Genomic DNA, 27,966 nt, shown 5'->3' with positions numbered 1-27,966 from the left:
TGCTTACATTTCTGATTTGAACACATCAAAGGAGATATATGACAGGTTGGTTGGCATGTTCAAATCTAGCAATGCAAATCAAATTCTTTTCCTCAAGAACAAGCTGAAGGATATAAAGAAAGGAAGAAATGAAGATATTCAATCATACTTCATAAGGATTACCAAGATAAAAAAATGATCTTCTTTCGATTGGTGAAGCTATTGCTGACAGGGAGCTCACTCTCATTGCCTTTGGAGGTCTTCCTCCCAAATGGCATGTGTTTAACACTACTATTTTCAATAACGACATAATTCCCAGTTTTGAAGAATTCCTGACTAGATGTTCTCAAGAAGATACAAGGATGATGGAATTGGAGATGCCTTCGAATAGGAATAATCTTACCGCATTCTCTGCTCATGCCAAGAAGAACAAAAATGCAATTTCAAAGAAGCAAAGTCAACGAAGACCGGGATTCAAAAATGGAAGGAAGGGAAGAGGCTTCGTTTGCAATAAGTTTGGTCACTATGCCAGGGAGTGTCCAAATAGAAGGGACACATCTCATGATGATGATCACAATTATTCTAGGGGAAACATCAACAATCAAAGGAATGGCAGGTTCAACAACAAAGAGAAAAGAAATGCTTCTGCTACTCAACTTGGAAATGATCGAGCTTCTAAAAGAACAAGAAACTCCAGGTATGATGAGTCTAATGTTGTATATTCTAAGCAAAAGGAATTTTATCTTATATGTTCCCTCTCTACTGCCTCTCCTCCGGATACTTTGGGAAATTGGTTGATGGATAGTGGTGCCTCAAGGCACTTCACCGAGTACAAGGAAGCTCTTTCAAATCTAATGGAGAAGGATACAAATTTGGAAATTATCTTTGGAGACAATGCCACCTATCTCGTGAAGGAAGTTGGGAATGTTACCCTTCAATTGAATCAAGGTAACACCATTCATCTTCAAGAAGTACTATATGTACTGGATCTAAAGAAGAATCTTGTGTCGATCTCGACGATGGAAGACAAAGGATTCAAGATGGCATTCATCGATGGAAAGGTACGTGTATGGAAAAGAAATTTCAAAGAAGCATTTACTCTTGGATTCAGGATTGTCAGTTTATATCAAGTTGGAGGAAGTCCACTGGGAGCTATGTCTTGCAATATATCTCTTCAATCTGAACTATGGCACCGAAGGTTTGCTCGTCTTCACTACAAGGCTCTACTCGATGCAAGGAAGATGGTGACATGTATGCTTGAATTTAAAGTTGAACATGAAGGTGTTTGTCAGGGGTGTGCCGAGGGAAAGCATACAAGGGGACCATTCCCCTCAAGTGATAGCAAGATTACTGACATATTGCAATTGATTCATTCTGATCTATCTGATGCAATGCCCATGAACTCATAGGGAGGATATTTATATTATGAAACCTTTATAGATGATTTCTCTCACAAGATTTGGATATATTTTGTTAAACACACACATGGTAGCAACAAAATATGAAAAATAAAACATGAGAGTACATTTTTTTTATTAACAAATGATATACATTTATAGTACATGGTTTGACCGTTGGGTTCCACATCCCAAGGTCTTTTGGACTCCTTTAGTCTATTCGGCTTCCACACTAACCCTTAGAGGATTAGGTGTCCAACATTCCCCCCCTTAATCCGAAGGGTTATGTATGAGTCCAAGAAGAGAGCTGTAATACAAAATGTGCAAAAATGCATGGCAGCACTAGGCTGAATGTGCTCTCTGAAATGTTGGTATAAGGGCGGTGGTTTAAGGATGACCACCAACACTGGAATGCTTAGTGCAGTTCCCGGAACTCTTCCAATTCTGGCATGAAGCTCAAGTCTTCTGCTAGAGGAAGTGTTCCTGATGTTTTGAAGAGGGAAACCTTCAACCATGAAAGGGAGGTCTCACCCCGCATAAAAGGGAGAACTTCAACCTGAAAAGGGAAGTCTCAACCTGTGATGGTTTAAGGATGACCAACAACTCTGGAATGCTTAATGCAATTCCTGGAACTCTTCCAAAATTGGCAAGAAGCTGAAGTCTTTTGCTAGAGGAAGTGTCCCCAATTCTATTTCTGGAATTCTTTCGAAACTGGCAAGACGCTGAAGTCTTCTGCTAGAGGAAGTGTCCTAGATTCTTTGAAGAGGCATCACCGACTAAAGGCATGTTCAAGGGATCTTTGTCTCTGGCTACAACTCTGAAATTGGTGTGACAGGTTGTGGCTCATGCTCACTTGATGTGGCTTTGAAGCTTGTAGATGACCATCATTTCCCCCCCTGTCAGATATAAGGTGAGATGATGGAGAAAACTCAACTGCAAGACTGTTCAATACTCTAGAACAAGTTCTGACATGTGATTGGAATATCTTCTTGGCTGTTGATGCCCATTGCCAAAAAGCGAACCATCCAAGATGAATCTTTGTTCTTGTAGGAGGTTTGTTTCTGAAGCATCTGTTTGAAGGATGACTGGTTTTATGACAGTGCTTACGTGGATGAAGATCAAAACAGTGATCTTTTAGATGGCCAACTCGGTCACAGTGTTGGCATTTCACAATCTGTTGTTGTTGCTGTGGAAGAGGGGCAGAATCTGGATCTGGAGGTGAACTGTCATGAATGAATCCAACACTCTGAAACTGAATGGGTTTTGAATAGTCTGGAATGTGAAAGGATACGTCCTTGTCATATCCAAGACTAGTTCTGTGCTTGTTGTGGACAAGCTCTTCCCAAGGTCTGATGATGGGCTTGGAAAGTGCAGACTGAACTTCTGCATCTGCATGTAATTTTGCTGCTCTATTGGGCACTGGATTTGAATCAACTTCAACAATATTGACTTGCTATTGATGGGTGGCTGTCTCAATGTTCTGAACATAAACACGTTCAGAATGATGTCTATTTTGATGTGGCTCTTCTTGCTGTAGTTGTGATTCAAGCTACAAAAAATTTATCTTTTCCTATGCATTATGCAGGCAGGTCTGAATGTCACAGAGAGTGTCTTTGTTGATGTTTACCTTCCCATCAGTAGTGGAATATATCAAGGTATTTAATAAATCTAATACATCACTAATTAAAGCCATTTTCACTTACAACAAAAGAGTACTGAAACAACTCTGCCTTTTTTTTTGGAATGCAAATTTTCTGCCTTCAGTTTACTAGAGCCAAACTCCAACGATAACTGCTATGCCTCATGATCATGAATCTCATCACTGTTAATAAAACTTGAGCGGTCCTCTCACGGATTTTCAACACATATATACCAGTTTTGATTACACGATTCAATGCATAGAAAATTTCAACAAGTAATGGCAACAACAAAGGCAATGTGGCTACTCTGCGGGCCTGAAGTCCAAGGGCTTCTGACTTGGGATTCTTTTCATCTGAGGGTTGTGGGTAAACTTTTTGTGATTAATTTTCAGTATCATCTGTTTCCCTGGATACTGTTGTCACGTCGCTGCTATGTTCAGATGAAGGCTGTTGATGAAAACCCACACTCTATGTATACGGTGTGGTCGCCGCAGTGTTCATATCTAGAAGAGTAGATGTTCTCATATTTGACAATTCTGGGTTACAAATATTAACTTGACCCCTTTAAAAATATATGAAACTCGACTTCAACAGTTGGATCAATCGATCTATATACCTGACCCTTTTGCAAACATATGCAACTCATAAATACTAAAAAATGACTCATCCTCCCTACTAGTTGCTATAGGAATATTGATGATATGTATTGGAGCACTGGACAGTCTAATACAAGATTAGAAAATTCTGATGTAGTTTCAATTAGCAGCCCAATCACATAAGCAGAAACACATACACCAATGTATCACCCAAATCTCAGCTCGATGCAAATTTCTTATTGATTTTCTGCTTCTCCAAACATCATCATTCATATTATTGAGAATTTCTGTGTTCTCTGCTTTTGGTTACTGGATGGATTGATTGAGAGCAGCGAGCAGAGAGGTCGTATGTGGGGAGGCCGGAGGAGATGGCTTGTTTCAATATGGAGAGGCCGTGTGGAGAGGTCGGAGCCGAACAAACCACTATGACAATAATTTCAAAGGCCTTTGTAATATGACAACGTGGAGGTATTATCACACAGCGTGAGGGAGCGCGGTAGACATTGTAAAATAAATACACTGTAAAATAAGAGGGCGCTGCGAGTTAAGAGGGAGCGGATAGTGGTATAGGTATGGAGGCAACGTTTGGTGGTAATAACTGTGTGCATAGGTGGTTTTAGCGCAGAGGTTGTTTGATACGGCAGAAGGGCGGTGCAATGTCACGCCATTTAATTCACTATAAAAGCTTTATGCATTCACCATATATGCCATCGACCATCAAAAAGCACTTACCAAACTCCATCAGTAGCTGGAGAGCCAGGAATCGGGAGCTGTAATGTTGGCAACGCGGGAGGAGTGGCACACTGAGGCAAGACCTTTCTGCAGCTTCGGCGTTCACGGCTCCGAGGGGTTGTCTTGTGTGCCGAATTACGCACCTCAGAAAACCTATTTGGCCTGATGTGACTTGTTTACCATTCCACAATATCGATAGCCGCGACCCACGACGTTTGAGCTTATCGGCCTTCTTGACGCATTGTAGTTAGCTTCGAGCGGCTGCTTTGAGCAGACTCCATTTCTTTGGATCCAATGGAAGCTAAGGATAAATCTTCGTATTCATATCATTCTCCGAAATTAGAGAAGCCTTATACTCCTCAAGTTTGATAGCGTCCTTCAACTTTGCGACAACGACGCTGATGTGCGGTCTAGCGGATGGTTCCGATTGAATGCATCGAATCACTAATTTGGCAACATCGGTGATGGATTTGAGTTTCTACTTGACAAGAATGCTAAACAAGTCGTGTTGGGACGAGCAAGTAAGGGGCGTTACAAGTTTCGAGGCTGCAGATGGAATACCAAGGCTGGACGAGTTAAGAATTTATTCACGCATTCATTGGGATATATAATGAGGTTCCGAAGCCTCTCAGTGAAAAAAGTCTGGAGAAGGCGTGCTATATATCTATTTTTTTTGTTTTAACAAGGATGGGATTCCTCCAAATTTCTAATCAAGCGAGTGGGTGAGCCAGGTATTTCTCCTCCATGGTGGTATGCCTGGTGGTATGCAGATATTTGTGCAAGGATGCAGCTTACACTTCAATGAAAGCTTTCAAGAAGTGGCGACTTGAGGGCCCAAGATTGGAGAAGTTATCGATGTGGAGGCACCAGTTTTGAAAGACCGCACCAGTTTTGAAAGACCACGTTGTTTCTTGCTTCCCAAGAATGATAGGCTTCACCAGCAGTGCTAAGAGACTCATATTCAAGAAAATTGGCAGAGGGACAGAGTCAGACTTCTGAAGAAATGGCAAAAGGGAGTTACAAAATGGAGCTGGAAGCCAAAAATGGCGTTGGAGAAATGACAGAGGTTGCAGCTAGAATTTAGCTGAGAAAATATTCATGAAATGTAGAAGTGATGGCAGAAATGACTTGCACAGAAAGGCAATAAAGCAAATGGCTCAAAGTAATTATGTAGGGTAGGAATGCGCCTGCTCTGATACCATGTTAAACACACACATGGCAGCAACAGAATATGAAAGATAAAACATGAGAGTACATTTTTTTATTAACAAATGATATACATTTATAGTACATGGTTTGATCGTTGGGTTCCACATCCCAAGGTCTCTTGGACTCCTTTAGTCTATTTGGCTTCCACACTAACCCTTAGAGGATTAGGTGTCCAACATATTTCTTGAAGAAGAAGGACGAAGTATTCTCATGGTTCCGTTTGGACCGATAATGGAACCGAATACGAATCAAATGAGGTCAAAGATTATTGTAGAGAAGATGGCATTAAGAGGGAGACTACTACCACATATACTCTTGAGCAAAATGGTGTTGCTGAAAGGAGGAATCGTTCTATCGTAGAAGCCACTCGTGGCATGCTTCATGATCAAAGCCTTCCGAAGTTCTTATTGGCCGAAGCTGCAAACACTGCTGTGTATGTTCAAAATAGATATCCTCATCAAGCGTTGGACTCCAAGACTCCCGAAGAAGTTTTCATCGGTAAGAAACTTGATGTTTCTCACTTCAGAATTTTTGGTAGCCCCGTATATTTTCATGTGCTGAAAGAAAAAAGAAGCAAATTGGATGCTTTAGGGAAGAAAGGAACATTTGTGCGCTACAATGAAACTTCTAAGGCATATAGAATCTATGTGCCTAGTCAAAGAGAAGTGGAGATAAGTCATGATGTCACTTTTGATGAGGATGCTGCCCTTAGGAAGATTAGTAACCTTCCTCTTCCAAGGAAGGACAAAGAAGAAGATTTCGGAAAGCAGGGAGAATCACAGGATGAGCAGATGCCCGATGCTGAAGGACCAATGGATCCCATTGATCCACCCTCTCATGAGCCCTCCTCCTCGAAAAGGAGACCCTCATGGCTTAGGGAGACTCTCGAAGATGCCGAGATACATGTTGCACCTAGGGGGACATTTCATGAAAGTAAGAAGGCGAATAGGTACCAAGGGTACTTAACTGCTATGAACACCATTGTTCAATCTGAGCCTTTTATATTCGAAGAAGCTGCCAAACACCAGGTTTGGAAGGATGCAATAAACAAAGAGAATGAGTCAATTATGAAGAATGATGTCTGGGAGGTGGTCCCTAGACCCAAGGACAAATTCGTTGTCACCTCGAAATGGCTCTTGAAGATCAAGCATGGAGCTGATGGAAATGATGAAAAGTTCAAGGCCAGTTTTGTTGCTCGAGGCTTTTCTCAAATGGAAGGTGTAGATTATGATGAGATATTTGCACCGGTTGCCCGCTACACCACCATCCGTTCGATTATATCTCTTGCGGCCTCGCAAGGATGGAATCTTCATTAGATGGATGTCAAGACTGCCTTCTTGCATGGTTCACTTAAGGAGGAAGTCTATGTAGAACAACTTGAGGGGTTCAAAGTTCAAGATCGTCAATCACATGCATGCAGGGTGAAGAAAGCCCTCTATGGGTTGAAGCAAACACTCTGGGCTTGGTATGAGAGGATCGATAACTATCTAATGAAGTTGGGATTTACGAGAAGTGAAGCTGATCTGAACCTTTATTTTAAGATTGAGAATGATAGACCTCTCATCTTGGTACTCTATGTGGACGATCTCTTTCTACTAGGTGCATACCCTCTTATTCATCAATGTAAGAGAGAGTTGGCTTCCGAATTCGAGATGAAGGACCTAGGACTGATGCATTACTTCCTAGGGTTGGAGGTCTAGCAAGAGCCAGGCGAGATTTTCCTTTCTCAAGTAAAATATATTGTGAAGATTCATTTTGGATGGTGGCATGCGAGTGTGTGACTACTTCGATGGAACTTAACTTCAAGTAGTTATGCGGAAGTGTTGTTGGGCCCGATTTGGGAAATCCTTCTGAGTATCGTCAACTCATGGGGGCCCTAATGTTCTTGATGAACTCCCATCCGAACATATGTTTTGCAGTGAATACATTGAGCTAGTTTATGATCGAGCCTCATCACATACATTGGATTGCTGCCAAGAATCTCTTGAGATATCTTTAGGGCACAATCACTTATGGATTGAGATACACTACCGGGAATGTGAGGCTCCATGGTTACTCTGATGTAGACTGGGCTGGTAGTGTGGTGGATCGTAAAAGCACATATGGATGTTGCTTCTCTCTAGGTTATGCTTCGATATCATAAATGAGTAGGACGCAGAAGTCAGTTGCCTTGAGCATCGCTGAGGTTGAATATATTGCTGCTAGTTTGGCCTCCTGTGAAGCTGTTTGGTTGAGAAAGCTCTTTAGTGAACTATTTGGACATGTGCTGGATACCACTGTGATCTTCTGTGACAATCAGAGTGGGATTCATCTTTCGGAGAATCTCGTGTTTCATGACCACTCCAAGTATATTGATGTCAGGTATCACTATATCGGGATATGGTACAACAGGGAGCAATAAGGCTCCAATAGATTGGGACTGATGATTAGGTCGCCGATATTCTTACGAAGCCCCTAGGAAAGGTCAAATTCTTGAACTTCCGTGAACGACTTAGAGTCCTGGAGAGACCCTTTTATGAGGGTCCCGTATGAGATGGATGTTGAGCTCTGGGAGCCCTGGGGGGCTTGGGGTACTTCTTGGAGCAATGAGCGACCATAGGGTGAGTGGTTCACCCTCCCCTATTGGTACGCGATGTACAAGGTGAGTGGTCCACCTTCCCCTGTGATACCCCATGGTGGCCTATGCATAGGATGAGTGGTTCACCTTCTCCTATGGCATATGAGCAGGATGAGTGATTCACCTTTTCCTGCCGACACATCCTACCCATGCAGTCTAGGACTCATGGGAATTACCTCTCATGTGGCGAATGAGTAGGGAAATGAGGATAGGGACCTTAGTACTACTACTACCGATGGAGGCATCGTGTACTACTATACTCCCTATGCGAGGATGTTGATATTGATCTAGGATCAATGGAAACTAGCTTCAAGTCAGTTAAGAGTGGTATGACACGCTCTCTATTATTGCAGACTGACTTTGGGTTAGTGGAGAATGGTATGATACATTTTTGATCATTTCTTCTTTCTTCATGGTTCAGTAGAGTAGAGTACAACAGTGACAGGGATAGAACAGATTGTCAGACAATTTGGCAGGTGATGTTCTCCCTAGTTGAGAGGCAGTGTTAAATTTGGCAACTAGGGCTAAACATCACTTTGGACAACTCTTATGAGGCAACTGATATTTTTCTTGGATTCCTTTTTCTGAGAGGTGTAGGATTTATCTAAAGATCATCCCATTCTGACATGTACAAATGAAGTTATGAATTTATTTTGATTATGGACAATTGTCAAGGTCAATGAACCATCAAATTAACCTCCTCCAGCCTTCGACGTTGCATATAAATACAAGGTGCCTCCTCATTTTGGCATCACTCTCATTCATCTTTCTCTCTCTCATCTTGATTGGGTACAAATTTATGGGCTTCTCTCTCTCCACACGTGCGAAGGAAGGTCTGATTTTCTAGCTGCTGCATTAACCAGATTTGACAGAAATTTCAAGAGGCTGAAATTTCAAGAGAACGAAATTTCAGGAAGGAGAAATTTTAGGAGGCTGAATTTGACCAGCGTTGACTTCGGTTTTGTGATGGAGACCTCTGTTTGGGTAGGCCGCAGTTCTGGGCACAAAAACCGAGGCAGTTTGACCCCTGCGTTGACTGCCCTAGTTCTGGTTGCTGTGTTGACTTTAGTTGACTAGGTTTGACTAGTTAATTTTAGACTATATTGGGCTGCATTATCTTGCTGTTGGAGGCCGAGTTGACCAAGGTTGATCGAGCTATTTTGGAGGTCAATTTCAACCCTGTTGACCAACGTTGACTCTTTGGTTAGGGCTTTTTGTTTCCTGCTGTTTTGACTAATCAGATTGGGAAAGTGAATATTGTAAATTGTACTCTCTCTCTTTGTGCTGAACTTTTGAAGAATTATGACAAGAATTGATTAAGGGTTTCTCCTGTGAAAATTTCTAACTTGAAATTCTACTGGAGCAACTAATTTATTTCACCTACCTATTCTTCACAATAAGTTATTTACAAAATCCATTCATTAAAATAAATTCTACTGCAGTTATCACACAATTACACAGAGAAAATACATACACAAGAACCAATCACATCAACATAGTTGTTTTTGGACAATTGTCCCCTGAAAAACCCAATGTGGGAAAACCGGTGCAACAAATGATGATTTTATTAATCTTTAGCAACAATCGCTTTTACAAGGAATGATTTTACAGAGAACCTGAGAGAAAACACCTGAGACTTTCCCCTGGAAACTTTCTGACCCTTTGGGGACCCTTCTCCCACTTCTGCGTCACCTCTGCATCACTCTGCGTGGCTTTGCGTCCCTTTGCGTCAGCCTGCGTGAGGGCTATGTCTCCCCTAGACTGCATTTCCCTCTGCGTTGTCTCTCAACATCCCTGCGTCACCTCCTCCTTAGTGACTGACTACTGTTGATATCCTCCTCTTCCTCCACCCTGCAACTCTCCCTCTGAAATCGATCTCCTTCTCTTGAGAATCGATTTTCCTTGAGATACTGAGTATCCGCCAGTGTGTCCCCAAATGATCCTCAAGTCTTCTCTTATACTTTTCTTGTTGATGAATCAACGGTCGAGATTAAGTCTGTAATCAACGGCTAAGATTAAAACAAACTTGATCCTCGTCTCTTAGAAGCTTCTCACCCTTATATTTTTTAATACCCATTAATATTTTTATTTTCCTAAGTTTAGACTTAGGAACCCATTAAAAATATTAATTATTTACTAACTCCTCATCCGGGTGGAATTTCTCCAAACGATTTCTGGGTCTTGGATTTGCGGCTCGTTTGCCTCTCCACCAAATTTCAAGGCTAGAGCACATCCGATGCTACCAAAAATCAACATCCCCACATTGGGGTTTTTCCCTGGCTGGTGCCATATCTCGTGTCCTCTTGTGTTGGCTTGTCTTCTACTGTTGTTGTTTATGTTCTATCTGCATTTTACTATCATGATGATGTGAGTGTTGAACTAGATATTGATATTGGGCTAATAAAGAAATTGAAGTAAAATTGCTCTAAGCATAGAACATACCATTGTTATCCTAAAATTAACAAAATTGAAATAACTCAAAGCATAAATAGAAGAGATTATATCAATAGCTCACAATGCACCATACTCCAAAGGAAGAACACCTATGAATGGACCCCCAAAGTCTTTTTATTGCAATTCTTGAAAAGTGTACAAAGTAGTAGCACTTCGGCAAACACAATAACTAGTAAACAATTGATTCATAGTTAGAGCCCATGGGCCATGACTCTATTATATAGAAGTTTGGGAGCCAATCCCAAGGCAAATGGTGCCAATCCCAAAGCAAATGGGTGAAAATCCCAATGCTCCATGCAAATTCGAATTTCCCAAGTGCCATTGAGAATCCCTCAAGAAAATTGAATTCCATGATGAAATGACAAGTATCGAAGGGTAGGGACCTATGTGGGGACAATTTCCCACAAAAATCTCTGCCAAATATTTTCCCAAATCCTCCCAAATGTGCATTAACTCCACAAATTCAAATTTTCCAAGTAAGCAACTTCCTCATTTATTGCCAGAAATTCGATTTCCTTGAGTGGACCATGTATTAATGGTGCAAGGTGCCAAATCATTCTCCACTTGTCCTTTGATTCATTCATTTGATTTGAGATAATTTCCAAGTCATTTCCATGTCATTTTCTCACATGGAGCTATTTATTTTCTCCATTTATTTAATTGTTGGGCTAATTATTGCCACATTTTTCACAAAACTTTGGAAAAGTGGGTTTTGAAAGTCTAGAACTTATTTTTTACCCCTCAAAGTGTGTCATAGTAGAAATTTGAGGGTGAGGTATAATTTTGAGCAAACATATCCCATACAACTTCTTTAGCGATCACTTATTACAATTTATATTTATTCAAATTTCTGCTCTGCGAGAAATTAAAAAAAAATAAAAATTGACCTCTAGACCTAATCAAATTCCATGAAATGTTTTGTATGATCCAGTATGGTAAATATACAATGACCTTAGACACTAGGACTCGCCCAAGGCCTCACCATCAAGTTGCACTCCGACTTTGGTGTTATGCTTGGAGGAAAAAACTCAATTAATTATTAAGTCCTTGTAAGAATATGATAATTAACCAAGTGAAAAAGACCTCCCAGAGTAAAATCACTTGATGACAAGGTCCCAAGTTACCTACGCCTGTTACATGACTCGACTCTTCATACTAGTACCACTTTTACATTGTCCCCACAGAGATTGTGGAATTTGAGTACATCAAAAAAAGATGAGAAGAAGAAGTAGAGTTGAAAAACTCTGATGACATGATGGACTCTGATGGTACATTGAAGCTTCTGATACATCCTTGGGCATGGAGTCTTTAAAATATCTTCAGGTGCCACTCCAGTGGTCAACAAGATCAACTTTGAGCATGTTTCTACGCATCAGCAACACCCCATCCATAATGATGTAAGCCTGCAAGGTCAATTCTGTTGCCTTACTCCACCCAACTCTGACTGAATCGTCACCAAACCGAGGTTTTCCTACTGTGAAATGCACCTCACCATCCTCAGCTCATCCTAGTTTTGACCAAGGCTACAAATCTAGCGCGTGCTCCTTTTATTCCACCATGCCATTGCATGACATGAGAGATCTTTTGGTGCCATCTGGCTGATCAAAATGATAGCACCATTAATATGCATGATGTAAGTTATAATCATGTTCCTAAGGGAGGGGAATGAACCCTTCGTTTCATTGATTAATATTTTCCCAATGCCCAAAGAGCACCCTCTATTCGCATGTATATCTGCCTTGGTGTTGAATTGTCTTAAGACATGGTGGCTTCATAGAAGGAGAAATGATTCAACACCCCCTAGACTTTTTTGAATATCACCTTTAACTTATTATCCTTTGGCAACTCCTTGTTATTCAAGCCCTGTGTAATCATCTTGGAGTCTCCTAGAATTGAAACCTTGGAGATGTTTGCTTCTTTTGCTAAATGGAGGTCTTTTAATAATGCTTAGGATTCAGCTTGGTTGTTTGTTCTCTTTCCTAACCCCTAGGCGAAGGTCATTTCTATCATTCCTTCAGGCAGAGAATAACTCCTTCCTGCTCCTGCCACCCCTAACCTAAAGTTCTTTGTTAAGATCATACATATGGGAGGCATAAATTGCAAGCTATGTTGCTGGATCTGTCTGTGGAGTGCCCCAGAACAGCATTTCCATGGATCCACATCCAGCAGGATCCATCCCAGATCTCGTTAGGGCCCTGAAACCCTAATTTTTGCCTATATGATATCCCCTCACTCCCATTCTAAAATTACACAAATCTGATTTTATCATTGTAGTCTCCATTTCAGAGTTTGTGAGATTGATTAGGAGTGAAATATGTTTGGAGATCTGATTTTTCTATATTTCTGAGTCATGTTTTTTGAATTAAATATAAATATCTATATTCATATTTTTTTATGTGTGTTTTCCCTGCTTCTGGATTCTGACTTTTCAAAAATTCCGAGGTTCCATATCTATATTGGGATCTGTAACCATTTTCCTGCAACTCAGGTTCCAAGTTTGTTTGCACGTGGTTATGTCGATAGCAAACTTATTTGGTCTGCTTATTCTGTAGTTGTCCACTGTTGGTGTTTCTATCGCCCAACTAATCTAATTATTGAATATCTCACCCGATGGAAGTATCTGTATATCAACTATTTGCAAACATCCATGTAACAAGCTTAAAATCAGATTTATCCACACACAACTGTTAGATAACTACTATTCTCCCTTAGCTGTTGGGACGTGTCTCTAGATTCATCTGCATTTTGGGCCAATGATATCTGAAGATGAGGTCATCCTACATGTAATGACAACTGATTGCAAGCTTGATATGTTGTTTCAATAAAACTGATCTAAGATATAAACTAAATAATTTTTTGAGAATTTGTAATGGTGTTTTACCAAAAAGCAACAAACTTTGTGATGATGTTTTACACCCCTGCCCAAAAAAACTTTGCAATGGTGCAGAAAGATACAGTTCACTAAATATCCTGCCCCTTTGGTATTGTTTCCTTACTCAGTTGAGCTGCTGTCAGTAGTCTGGATGGTAATTTTGATGCAATGCTGTTTTTGAATGCACACATCTTTCTAGGAGGTCTACAAGTTGGAGGTGGGGTTAATCCAGACAATGCGTGCAAATACCTGGATTCTGGAGCAAGTCATGTGATAGTTACCTCTGTAAGTTAAAGTAAATTTCTTTTCCACTCTTTGCAAGCATTTTATAATACCCTTTTAGAGAAGAATATACTAAAACTTGGGGGCTCCCTTGTGCTCACATATTTGACAGAATGTAAAGATGGTTAAACCATGTGGTATGTAAATGTATGGATGTGTGTAGGGGAAAACTGTTGGAGAACTAATTGAAAAATTGTATTTGTAGAGGATAATTACTACAACAATATTTTGCATTTTTCAAATTGGTAAACGTGGTTTATTTTATTAAAAAATTGGATTAACTTGCTTTTCAGAATTGTGGAAAATAAACACTTTCAATATGTTTTTGAGGTCTATGTGGTTGAAATAATAAGGTTTCATACTAGAGGTTGAGGATGCACATTCTATTTATATGGTATGCAGTATAGCAGGTGTCGTGTGTGAGTGAACGAGTAGGAAGGCAAACTTTGTAGTGGGCATTTTCTAAAATGATCGAAAAATGAAATTGTGATCTCGCTAATGTCTATCATAACAATTGCAAATCCCAAGTACCCTTGTAGATGGTTTCTTCTTGAACTTTACGTGGCAAGGTGAGACTTGTAGTTAGGAATGTGGAACTAGAATGATCTTGGTCGGGGTGAGATTGATTACTATTGAGGTAAGATTGATTGCAATCAAGGGGTAGTTTCAATCACAATCTAGAAACTTCAATGGGGTATGGGGAAATGATGCTGTCCATAACAAGACTGAATGAAAGGCTTGATCATATATAATAAACTAAGATTTAGCTAATCAAACTGTGGGTGACTATCTAAATGGATATGATGTATGGAGTGACGATCATAAACAAAGTTGCAAAAACATCTGCAAGAAGAGTAATCTGTAAAGTAGCCGCAGATATAGCTTTGTAACATATATTGAGGATTTTACAATAGTTATATGATGTGTGCATTTTTTTGATCATTGCTTTCTGTTTTGATCAATTAAGCATGCATGACTTGGTTTATGGTTGCTTTTCATATCTAATGCAGAATTTCCATTGTACTAAAGTAAATAGGTTTAAATTCTTGAAACTCGTACTTGTATAGTTTGATAAGGGTTCTATTGAGTAAAATCAATTACTAGGGTTCTAAATATTACTTGTTTGCTAAGTCACCTGACACGAGGACACAGGACACGCACGGTGCGCAAATTCGAGTGTCCAACACAGGCATGTAGACCCCCCAGAACAGGGCACGTAGGACAAATTATATGTATAATTTTTTTTAATGTTGTTCACGGACACTGAGTGGCCGCTACATCCACGGGAAAATTTAGGTAGATCAACCCGAAGGGATCTACCTGCCGATCAAACTAGCAAGGCCTAACCCCAAGGGCGTCGAGGAGATTTGACCCCGTGACCTCCTGATAGGCAAGGTACTTAGCAATAGGAACTCGACCAAAAGATATATATATATATATATATTAAAAATTAATAATAAATAGATATTTCTTACACAAATTTTCATTCATGATACAAATTCAAACATAGATCTAGATTCTACATTGTAAATTCAAAATTTGCAAGTTGTACAATGTAACATTATGCATACAAAGACAATTGTGACAGATTCATCAATGATCCAATAGGAGAAAGACAAGAAACCGCATTTTTCTCATTAAATCATCAAAATCAAAATGTGTTACATAGGTAGTAGTAATGCCAATGGCAAATGGAAATAAAAAATACAAAACAACTACAAGGTAGTAGGTAGCTCATCAATCATCAATATCATCATCAAAATCAACATCACTATGATGGTCACCGGTACCACTGCTCTCCTCTGCATCCTCCTCCTCTGTATCCAATGTAATCTCTACATCCACTGGTGTGGAGGATGACCCCTCAAGAGTATCACCGTCATCAAAAGTTACAGGCTCTAGCACTGGGTCATTAAGATACAAGTTGGCCGATGCCAACTCAACGATGCTGTCCAATCCAATATCATCAGGAAAGACATCCCACATCTTGGTCTTTCCCTTCAACCACTCATCCTTCTACTTGTAAATAAGACAAGGTTGGTGTGCACATACACCATTGTCTTTGCCCTGGACTGCTCAAGCCTGCTCTTCTTGACACTATACAAATTCCCATATGTGCTCCAATTTCTCTCGCAACAAGAGGATGAAGTCACCTGAGAGAGGTGCCTCATGGCTAACTGCTGTAGAGGAGGGCATGTTGCCCCATGAGTTGCCCACCAAGAATAGGGCTTCTTAGTCCCCCTGTCTCTAATCACATCATAGCTTGCAAATTGCCCAATGCAAGTGGAAAACTCTGCAAATGCATCCTCCACCTCATCAAGTGATGCTCTATCCTGAAACACCCGCCTCAATGCATCCTTCCTCCCCTGTGAAATTTCACCATCCATTGGGGAGAGAATCTGTGGGAAGGTCCACCATTCAGCCACTCATGGCTGTAGGATTTTGGGTTCAATGAGTGAGCCAAACAATGTAAAGGTGTGCAATCCTTGTCCCTTCTATTGACAAGAATATCTTGTATGGTGGTGAAGAAGGCCTCTAATGATGTCTCATACTCAGGGCATTCACTCTGTAAAATAATGGTCCTCACAGACTCAATCATGGAATTCCATCTCTCATAAACCTCTCATAGGATGGGTTGGTTTGTATTTGCAAATCGTAGCAAAGCAATGATAGGGTCCATGATCTTAATAGTGAGATCTACCCTCTCCCACCAATCATCATCTAACACTGTGTCCTTGACTCTTTTTGAGGCTGCTTGATCTGTATTTCTCCAAAAAGGCCAAAACTTTGAAATAACCATGGCCCCAAGAGTAGTCTTGACCTCCCTCAACTTCTTCAACATGATGAATGAAGAGGCAAACCATGCATCTGCAATCTTCAACAATGATAGATAGGTGTACTCCTTGTAGATTGTGAGGGCGTTTGTATGATTTTCTACAAAGTTGTGAATATGCCGTGCATCCTCAATAATACTTCCAATCCAAGGCACATCAAATGCAATAGTTCTAAGTGCTAAATTCAAGGAATGGACAATGCAAGGTGTCCAAAATACTTGTGGATATTTAGCTTCCACAATCATGCCAGTAGCCTTGCAAACAGGTGCATTGTTTGTAATGATTTTCACACAAGAATGAACACCTACATCTTCAATAACTTTAATGAACAACTCACCAATATACTGTGCATCCTTGTATTGTCCAAGTGCATCCACTGATTTCAAGAAAACTAGTCCATTCAAGGAAGACACCATGAAGTTGATGGGTGGGTGGCATGCTAGATCTATCCATCCATCAGAAACACTACTAACCCCAGATGTTGGCCATGCTGATTTAATAGGCTCAAGCATTTTATCCATCTCTTACTTTGCCTTAGTCAACAATGTGGTTTTAAACTTCTTTGACCCAGGAGGCACATACCCTAATGGAGCCCCTTGAGTTAGAGCTCGACACATCTCAAGAAATAAAGGTGAGTGTGCAACATTAAAGGATATGAAGTTCAGATAGAAAAATAATGCAATGGTGAGATCAAGCTCTTCTCGTTTCTCTTTCTGAAAAATCTTGTTAATTGGACCAACTGCCACTACCTTTCTTTTTGTTGCTTGACCCACACCCCCACCAAAACTCTCAAATGGAAATTTGCTGTTGCTTTTCCTCAAGAATGGAAGGGGATCATCATTCTTGTTTTTTTTAGATGATGCAACTACGCTTGCCACCTGCTTGACCCACACCCCCACCAAAACTCTCAAATGGAAATTTGCTGCTGCTTTTCCTCAAGAATGGAAGGGGATCATCATTCTTGTTTTTTTTAGATGACGCAACCACCCTTGCCACACCAACATTGGCCTCTTTTTCCATTTCTTTCCTCTTAGCTAAAGACACGTGTACATGCTCTAATTCCACAATCTGGTAAGGCCAACAAATGAACTTTCACACAGTAATAAGAGCTCTTGAAATGATTGTTGCAATAGTTGCATTTCCAAGCAACATTGCCTCCTCCCTTCAACTCACTGCCTGGCCCTTGATCTCTTAAGTTGTGACATACTTCCACAAGGTATTTGCTTTCTTGAGCCTGTTGTCTTTCTAAATTTATTCTTCCCTCAACATTTGAAGCTGTTGTTGTGGCTCACTTCCAATAGAGGGAACACTTGTAGACCCTGATAAAAAAGGAACAGGAGGGGCATCACCAATGGGGACATTCTTCCCCTTCCATTGCCCTTTCCCTGTTGCCCTTGATTGAGCCATGAATGCTGTAAAAAAATAAAGAAAAAATGCACAAACATGTAAAAGAAATGGACATGCAAAAAAAATAAAAGCAAAATGCACTTACCTGCTGCTTGAATCACTTCCAAAATGCTCCCAAACCCTTTGCTAGGTGCCCTTGATACCCACCACTTTTTGGGTGATATCCCTAGGAGAATTTTTTTCTCCAATATGGTCCTCAACTGGCAGCTAGTAGCGCCTTGCAGCCACTAACTGGCTCGTTATGCCATTTCTCCGCCACTTGAGCCAACCATGTGGTCCCTCACCCATCTGTCTTGATCGTATGTTTGAAGGTGGGCCTCCTGAACCTAAAGTTATGTCTTGTCATTTGGTAATAGAGTGTTGAGTTTACTTATCGTGGACACTTCTGGGCATGAACTAATGGGGGGATTCGGCAGAAAGAGTGGGCTAGGTCCGTGCTTCTATCCCCTAGACCTCTTTTGGATGTTACCCTTGGTTCTTAGTCTCGTGGACAACCTTGGATCTTAGTCTCATGGGCTCCAACTTGGGCACCCAAAGATGGTGGGTGGACCTACCCATGGTTTTTTGCATGGATTTTGCAAATGGTTTTGGGCATGATGGTTTTCTGCCCATGATATTTTGTAGATACGGTTAAGGGAACTACGATTATGTTCTAATCCAAGGTTTATGGATTGAGGTTTATGAATGCTTTGACATGTATATATATGAATTGTAACATTGAAAGGAATATAATGAAAAATCAATCTGGTAGTTCTGGTTTTGGGATCCAGGGGAAAATCTCTGTGTATTTGTTTTATGTTTTGACCATTGTATATTTTTTGTTTTAAGAATTCGTTTGTAGGTAATAACTGTACAGGGTTAAAACCTACACTCTCACACTATCCTCCAACAGACCATAAATGCCCAATCCACTTTCCACACTTGGTCCACTCTCACGCTGCCCTCCAACAGACCACATGTGGCCAATCCTTGCTATAGCATCTGCTCCTGGTTAGGGCATCCAACACCTATGAAGACCCTTCCTCTTGGATGCTAACAAACTTTACCAATCTGTCCTCTTCTAGGACACCCATCCACCTAGCATCCAACCATCACCAAGGGACCATCTGCAACTCCTTGTTGTTGCCCTCTTGCCTAGGGTTCTGTGCATGTACCAGTTTGGTTAGTGCACACCAACAACCATACACCAGTGTCCTAATCTTCTCCAAACAGGCCGCTTACAGCTGAAGGTTCCTAGGTCTCCAAGGCAATGTTGTAGGACTTGGGCACCTCCACAAAGCTCCCTACAATATTCAACTCAGACCTGAAGCAATCTGCCCACTCCAACACTGTAAACAAGCCCAATACAATAGGAGAATACCCTTGTTTTCCCTCATTGTCCTTAGATAAGACTGCAACCTGGTTAGGAGGGCGTTTCTAGGCCTCTTGGCCCTCTAAACTTCACCTCCCAATTGCTGCTATAGCAGTCCCTCACTGCGGCCTTGTAAATAGAGATATACAACCCAAAACCATGCACAAAATAGTGACTTAAGTCACTTATAGTCTACGGCCTGATCTGTAAGGTAAGAATGCTCCAACGTGGTCGCAAAACTGCCCTCAAGCCTCCATACTGGTTGCCTTAGAGCTGCAGCTCCTCCTCCTAAGAAACTCGCACCCAAAACAGTGAAAGGATCTCCACAAACTCCGCTACTTGCCTCAACCTCCCTTGCTACAGACTTGCACTATATTTCAGAGCTCCTTGTGATGATTGATGCACCTTAGGACATTCGTAAGCCTCCATGTGGGTGTTAACAAACATCCCTAAAGGGCACCTTAACATCTGGCCGACCTGACCTAGTAGGCCTCTTCACCCACACTTATATTTCAAAAATTCATATCTCCATAAGGACAACCCAGAATTCGATGATTTTTGTTGCGTTGGATTCGTGTCAATGTCCTCTATGATCTCCATCAATCATATGTCCAATTCTCTCCATGGTTTTGGCCCCAACATCAATGGGTACAAAACTCCAGGCTTGGGTTTCAAGCCCACAAGTCCACTTGTGGAGCTCCTTCCTCCAAACCCTCGATCCTCAGGGCTTGGAGTACCTCCCAAGCTACAAATCTCAACAAGAAAGAAGCTCCTTCATTTGAGCAATTATGGACATCATGTGCTCAAGAAGAAGCAAGATTGATGACTAGAGATCGTCAAGATGAAGAAGTTCAAGCCCTTGTAGCTCGCTTCAAGAACAAGGGAAAGAAGAAGTTTGGATCTCAACATAAGAAGTCAGGAAAGGGATCTTCTTCCTCTAAGAAGAAGAAAGATTTATCAAAGATATAATGCTATGGTTGTCAAGAATATGGACATTTCAAGAGAGATTGTTCTAATATGACTAACAAGAAAAGAAAAGGGAAACAACATGCTTCCACAGCAAAAATTGAAGAAGATGAAAAACCAAAGAAGTCCAAAGGTGAAAAAGATTTTTTCTACTATTATGCTTTGATAGGTTCCTTTGCAGATGATGATGACATGTGGCTGGTAGATAGTGGAGCATCAAGACACATGACCAGAGAGCATGGGAATCTTTCAAGCATGACAGAGAAGAAGTTGTCTCAAAGGGTTGAATTGGGAGACAATAACAACTATGCAGTCAAAGGAGTTGGAAAGGCATCCATAGAGCTGTAATCTGGCAACCACGTGCAGCTCAACAATGTCCTCTATGTACCAGGTTTGAAAAAGAATCTCGTCTCTGTTTCTTGTTTAGAAGATAAAGGAGATAGGGTTTCTTTTGTGGATGGAAAAGTACTTGTGTGGTCAAAGGGCTCTAGTATAAATGATGCTAGGGTTATTGGGATTCATGATGGAAGACTATATAGACTTGTGAGTCAACCAAATCAAGCATTAGTACATGACGAAATAGATCCAAGTGAGTTATGGCACCGAAGGTATGGACATCTTCATTTTAGAGCATTGCCTAAATTAAGTGAAATAGTGTTAGGGGTTCTTGAACTATAGATAAATAATGATGGTGTATGCAAAGGCTGTGCTCTTGGGAAGAACATTAAGAAACCATTTCCAAACAATGACAACAAATCTAAGGAAGCTTTGGACCTGATTCATTCTGATGTATGTGGTCTGATGCCCGTAAAATTGCTTGGTGGTTCATTATACTATGTGACATTCATTGATGACTTCTCCCGTAAGACATGGATATATCTCTTGAAGACAAAAGATGAGGTATTCGACAAGTTCCAAGAATTCAAAGCTGAAGTGGAAAACTTGACAGGTAAAAAGATCAAGATACTAAGATCTGACAATGGAGGAGAATACACCTCAAAGGAGCTTGTTGCTTTCGGCAAGCAAGCTAGATTTAAGAGGGAGCTAATTGTTCCCTATAATCCACAACATAATGCTGTAGTAGAACGAAAGAACAAATCCATTAAAGAATGTGTCAAGGCTATGATGCACTATTTGGACTTGCCGTTCATCTTATGGGGCGAAGCATCATGGACAAGAAGAGACCAGCATGGCTTAGATCCACATTAGAAGAGGTGGAAGGACATGCAACTCTTGACGGCACATCTAGAGAAGTGAAGAAACCTAAGAAGTTCTCCAACTATGTAGCCCTCATGACAAAATTCATTGATGAATCTTCCACATATGAAGAAGCAACTAGCCAACAAGTGTGGAAGTAAGCAATGAATGAGGAATTCCAATCCATGATGAAGAATGACATTTGGGAAATTGTGCCAAGGCCTGAGGGGAAGTCAATAGTGACTTCCAAATGGATAGACAAGATTAAGCATGCTGTAGATGGGAGTATTGTCCAATACAATGCACAGTTCGTGGCTAGAGGATTCTTCTAGAAAGAGGGAGAAGACTATGATGAGACTTTTGCTCAAGTTGCCACATACAGCTCCATTAGATCCATTATTTCTTTTGCTGCTTCCATGGGATGGAAACTACACCAGATGGATGTAAAGACTGCCTTACTCAATGGAGTAATTGAGGAAGAGGTGTACATAGAGCTGTTAGTTTCTGTAGCATCGAATGTGTTCCAGCCACAAAATTTGGTGGAGAGTCTAGAATACAAGAGATCTTCAAAACTCAAAAATTGTTTTTGGAAATTCCACCTAGAGATGGCTTAATTAGATTATTATCTGGTTTTAAAATATTTTTTAAGTCTAAACTTAGGCAATATAGTTAATTACTCATAATTAATTAAGTCAAGGTGCGAATCATCTAGAAACTCACACAGATCCACTACAAGATGATCCTAGCCATTTATTAAGTTTTAATCTTGGCCGTTGATGCTCCAACAGAGGATTATAAGAAGAAATCGATGGGCACTTGGAGAAGACACACCAGTGCAGATACTTAGTTGCCTAGGCAATTCAGTTTTCTCAGTAGCAGAGCTTCAGTCGAGAAGATTGAGTCAGAGGGTGAGTAGCAGGTAGCAGAGGAGGGAAACAAAATTTCTGAAGGAAGTCTTCCAGTTTATGAAGAGGGAGTGGGAAATTCCTAGAGGGTTTGCGAAGGATTGCACAAGCACAACAACAGTGAGTTTGATCTAGATGGGGGAGCTAGTGATTTAGCTGCTGGATGCCAGGATTTTGGTCAGATGAGGTAGTGAGTCAATTTGAAAGCCAAACAAAGATAGAGCTAAGGGTTTCAGAGGTTTCTAGAGACAGTCGCAGCAGGATTTGCGCAGAAGTTGACGTAGAAGGGATTGCATGTGGCTGGGGTGACAGAAACCAACTATGGGGTGAGGGAAAATTCTCACAATAATTTTGCCAATATGTTTTCTCAGATTGGATTGCCAGTAGAGCATCCAAATTATTGTACTCAGATTTGCTACTGAATAATAATAATAAAACCCTCATCTGCTGCACCGGTTTTTCCAAGTTGGGTTTTTCCAGGGACAATTGTCCAGAAAAAACCGTGTTAAATTTGTGTGTGTGCTAGAATTTCTTAGTTTCCAGTATTTTATTTTCCTCAGTTTTTTTATGGTGAAAATTGCAATAGTGATTTATTCATTGTTTGCCGTAGCAAATAAACTGCATAATTAAATTTACAGTTAGGAGAATAATTTCCAGTTACTGCAATTGATGGAATTTTCACATGGTATTGAAGCCAGGTTGTCAGCAGGGAAGCTCAATAAGGGAGAAAGAAATTTCACTATTCAGAGGGAGTAGCAGATCGAAATTCCCAAAGAGACTACACAAATCCCAGGACAAGCAGTTCGAATTGCTGGGGAAAGAGTTCAATTTTTCATTCCAAGATTAGGAGAAAAATTCGATTTGCACAGGACAGTGATTCCGACGGTCAGAGGGAGCAACAACAACTCAGATTTTCACTAAGCAAATTTATTGTTGGATGCAAAGGGTTTTGCAGCAGTTTGGAATTGCCAAACCAGTGTTGGGTGGAAAGAAGAATAACACATTGTAAATTCTTCAGTATAACCATGGACAAAATTGACATTCAGGAGACTTCAGATTTGTATTTCAGGTTGGAGGACGAATTTGCTTGCTTGTCAGGTTCAACTTCATAGGGTGTCTGGTATATAGACAGTGGAGCATCAATTCATATGATAGGGGTTAGAGAATATTTCTCTAGCTACAAGGAGGAGAAGATGTACTTCCAGATTACGATGGGAAATAGAGCAAAGTGTACTCCAATAGGGAGAGGTACCATTGATTTTCAGAGGGAGTCAGGAGCAAGCACCAGCACTACAAATGTATTACATGTGCCAGGATTAGGTATGAACCTGATTTCAATATCCTAGTTACATGATAAGGGATATGGTATTCAGTTCGTAGGGAAGAAAGTGTTTGTCAAACACTTAAGTTGGAAGAGGGTAAGACATATTGGAGTTCGAAGCAACATATTGTACAAGTTGCAGCTTGACTCTCCAATGGCACTAATAGGAAATGACAGTAGTAGTGGGAAGGAACTGAATGAGTTATGGCATAGAAGAATGAGACATCTACACCATGGGGCACTCAAGATGCTTAGAGAAACAATAACAAGGGTTCCAAAACTTAGCACGAAACATGATGGTGTGTGCAATGAATGCATACTTGGGAAGTATGCTAAGGCAACATTCCCAAGAAGTGACAACAAAGCAGATGGTGTGTTAGGACTTATACATCCAGATATTTGTGGCCTGATGTCCACTAGAGCTCTCAATGGTGCCAAATACTTCGTCACCTTTATTGATGACCATTCCAGGAAAACCTGGATCTACTTCTTCAAGACCAAAGATGAGGTCTTTGATCGTTTCGAAGAGTTTAAGGCTCTCGTGGAGAATGCGACAGGGAAGAAGATCAAGGTGCTTCGCTCAGATAATGGTGGTTTTAAGTTTAAGTATGTTCTATGCTTAGAGCAATTTATTTAAATTTTCACAGTTAGCTCAATATCTTTTCCAGATTAGCAATCACATCAGCATTAAAGTAAACTGCAGATAGAACATAAACATAAATTGCTGAAGACAAACCAAGACAAGAGGACACAAGATGTGGCACTAGCCAGGGACAAACACCAATGTGGCGAAACCCTTGATCAATTCTTCTTATATGTTCTTCAATAGTTCAATAGAGAGAGAGAGAGAGAGAGATAGTACATTTACAACAGAAGTCAACACTTTGACTTATTTGGATAGGAGCATAGATCATCTCTAACGAGATGATACATGAGATCAGTTGAAGACATGCTACTTCAACTGATTCTCCAAGGTGACTCCTTCACCTATCATTGTGTTGCATCTCGTCATCATGCTGAACCATGCTGCACATGCTTGTTGTCCCATTGTGCCACTACTGCACAATGTCATGGCTATCCCGTTGTGCCACTGCTGCACTATGTTATGGCTGTCCCATCGTGCCACTGGTGCACAATGTCATGGCTGTCCCATTGTGCCACTGCTGCACAATGTCATGGCTGTCCCGTTGTGCTACTGCTGCACTATGTCATGGCTGTCCCATTGTGCCACTGTTGCACAATGTCATGGCTGTCCCATTGTGCTTTGCCATACCATAGCAACACCATGAATTTGCTGCACTAAATACCCATGTACCATACCACTATGTACAACCACCAATTTGGCTCCCACAAACTGCCCAACAATCTGGTTCAAATTGATCCTCATCTAGGATCCAACACCTACAAGAGATGTCATAGACAACATGCCTTAGCTCACTGTATTGAGGTCTAATATGTTTGCAAGAAACTAGTTAGGGTTTCCTAACAGTCCTTGTTAGACCCCTCCAATCAGCTCATAAGGCCTCCTACAACTGCAGTCTTCCCTTCTAAGCTTGCTGCTCCAACACGTTGTCCTTAAGGTTAATTCCTAGCCCCAGGACTGTCCAACTAGCCCTCTGATTACTTCAGAACAAGCCTCAGTCTCTTGTTGTAGCAACCGCTGCCCTAGATCATAGGAAGATAACCCTCAAACTCGTCACAAGTAGCCCAGATCTCCCTTACACAACTCATCCTTCCTGCTTGGTTGTCTAGCCCTCAAAACAGTCATGAAAAGGCTACAAACTTAGCCTTTTCTCCTTCGCTGAGGTGCCTACTAACCTGCGGCTTGAACATAAGATCTCCTCTCCAAAATGTGAGTTCTCCTTCTTATGTCTTCTCCAAATCACGCTGTCCAGAATTACCTCGGCCTTCCTAACAGCCAGGTTAGGACAACGTATGGGATTGCTGTGTCATCCTTTATTACCTAGGGCAACTAACCCTCCTTGACAACATGTGTGAGTCTTCTTTAGATTAGTGTAGATAGATCCTTTCTTGACTGCAGCTAGGTGTTATGACCTCTCTAGGACAACGTTTAGAATCTAGATCTCTCCTCCATAGCTGCGTTGAGAGCTAGATCATCCTCATTAGGACTATGGCTAGGGCATCCACTTTAGAACTGTGTTTAGGGCTTCCTCCTTAGGACTGTGTTTAGGGCTTCTACTCCTAGATTTCTCTTCCACTAAAACCCAAGACAAGTGGAGAGAAATCAAGAGAGAAGTGTGTATTGAAATGACTCTCAAGTCATCTCCTTTTATACTAAAACGTTGAGCACATGTGGGGTTTATTTGGTTGCTTGCTGACCTTGATGAATTGTCTTATAACACAAATAAATTCATAACTCCATGAATACTTATCGGAATCGGATGATCTTTAGATCAATCCTGCACCTCTTGATGAGAGGGATCCAAGAAAAATATCAACTACCATAAATATGATGACCCACATGGAGTTTGGCCCTAGTTGCCAATTTTAACAGGTGGAGAAAATATTGATAAAGACTTGGCAGATTTTTGCGTGAAGGAAGGCATCATAAGAGAATGGGTAGCTCCATATAATCCACAACAGAATGGAGTAGCAGAGCCGAAAAACAAAACCATATTTGGGGCTGCAAAAGCTATGTTGTATGATCAGGATTTGCTCAGGTTTTTATGGGCAGAGGCATGTAACAGGATAATGTATATTAAGAATAGGACTCCTCATAGATCATTGGCGAAGAAATGGCCAAAAGGAATCTTCATAGGGAAGAATCCAAAAGTTAGTCACTTTAGGATCTTTCGTAGCATTGCTTATTGCCACGTGCCAAATGAAAAGCGTACCAAATTGGATCAGACTGTAGTGAAGGGATTTCTTGTTGGGTATAGCGAACCTCAAAGGCATACATGATCTACATTTTAAGCAATAGGAAGATTGTGGCGAGACAAGATATGTAGTTCATGGAGGACTGAGCCTTCTAGAGATCTTGTGAGATGCCTACACGTGATCAGAATCAGTCAACATAAGCTCCTTTGGGCCAGCAGCAGGGGCAACCACAAGGGCAGCCAGTGGGATCGACAGTAGGACAATCACACGGATTGAGTGCAATGACTAGTACTAGTCTTTCCTTAGGTGCAAGAGATTCGGGGAGTTCACAACAGAAGGCGCAACAAAGGCAGGATAAGGAGGAGCTGGTTGAACCTCCCACCACTAGTCCAGTAAAGAGGTTCGTCAGACATTGAGAGATGCAGAGGAGTTTATTGGAACTCGTAAGATGAATAGGAGACAACACAGATAGCCTGATTGTTACCAAGCATTGGTGGCCCAGGTTGCAAAACCTTCCAACTTTCAGGAGGTCACACAACATCAGGTGTGGATAGATGCCATGGTAGAAGAGTATAACTCTATCATGACGAATGATGTTTGGGAGGTGGTGCCAAGGCCTAAAGTCAGGTCAGTTGTAGGTTCTAGATGGATCTAGAAGATCAAGTATGCTACAGATGGCAGTGTGGAAAAATACAAGGCTAGGTTCGTGGCAAAGGGGTATGCATAGAAAGAAGGGATAGATTATGAGGAGACCTTCGCCCTTGTTGCCAGATACACTTCTATCTGGTCTGTTATATCCCTAGCAACTCAGATGGGAAGGCAGATTCACCAGATGGATGTCAAGACAACATTCTTGAACGGGGTGATAGGGGAAGAGGTGTACATAGAACAACCAGAGGGCTTCGAAATGCATGAGAGGCACACTCACGTGTGAAGACTAAAGAGAGATCTATACAGACTCAAGAAGGCTCCCAGGGCATGGTATGGTCAGATTGATAGCTACTTGCAGCAGATGTGGTTCGTCAAGAGTGACGCAGATCCCAACCTTTACTATTTGATGGTAGAGGGTGAGCCACTCATCCTTGTATTGTATGTGGATGATCTCTTCTTGACAGGATCATCAGGACTTATAGAAGACTGCAAGAAGAACTTGGCAGCAGAGTTTGATATGAATGATTTGGGGTTGATGCACTATTTCTTAGGATTGGAAGTATGGCAGAAGGATGGGGAGATCTTCCTTGGGCAAGGAAGATATGCTACAGATATTCTGAAGAGGTTCAGAATGTAGGATTGTAGACCCATGTCTACACCCTTGATCATCAATTGGAAGAAGATAGATGCATTAGATGACAAGGATGTTGACCCCATC

General features: G+C 41.1%; 1 protein-coding gene across 1 annotated transcript in view; it reads left to right on the top strand.

Annotated features, from left to right (window-relative positions):
• APG10 (Aldolase-type TIM barrel family protein) overlaps window positions 1–27,966 on the top strand; it is a 354,245-nt gene that overhangs the window by 100,371 nt on the left and 225,908 nt on the right. Inside the window, exon 4 of the mRNA XM_089447057.1 lies at window positions 13,696–13,781. Within this exon, the coding sequence (XP_089303183.1) occupies window positions 13,696–13,781 (86 nt within the window). The remainder of the gene's footprint in view (window positions 1–13,695; window positions 13,782–27,966) is intronic.

The sequence above is a fragment of the Pinus tabuliformis genome, chromosome X (assembly GCF_031772625.1).
Source record: "Pinus tabuliformis cultivar Carrire ecotype Pingquan chromosome X, CPIR1, whole genome shotgun sequence".
In the NCBI taxonomy this organism is placed as follows: domain Eukaryota; kingdom Viridiplantae; phylum Streptophyta; class Pinopsida; order Pinales; family Pinaceae; genus Pinus; species Pinus tabuliformis.
This window is presented reverse-complemented; position numbering and strand designations above follow the sequence as displayed.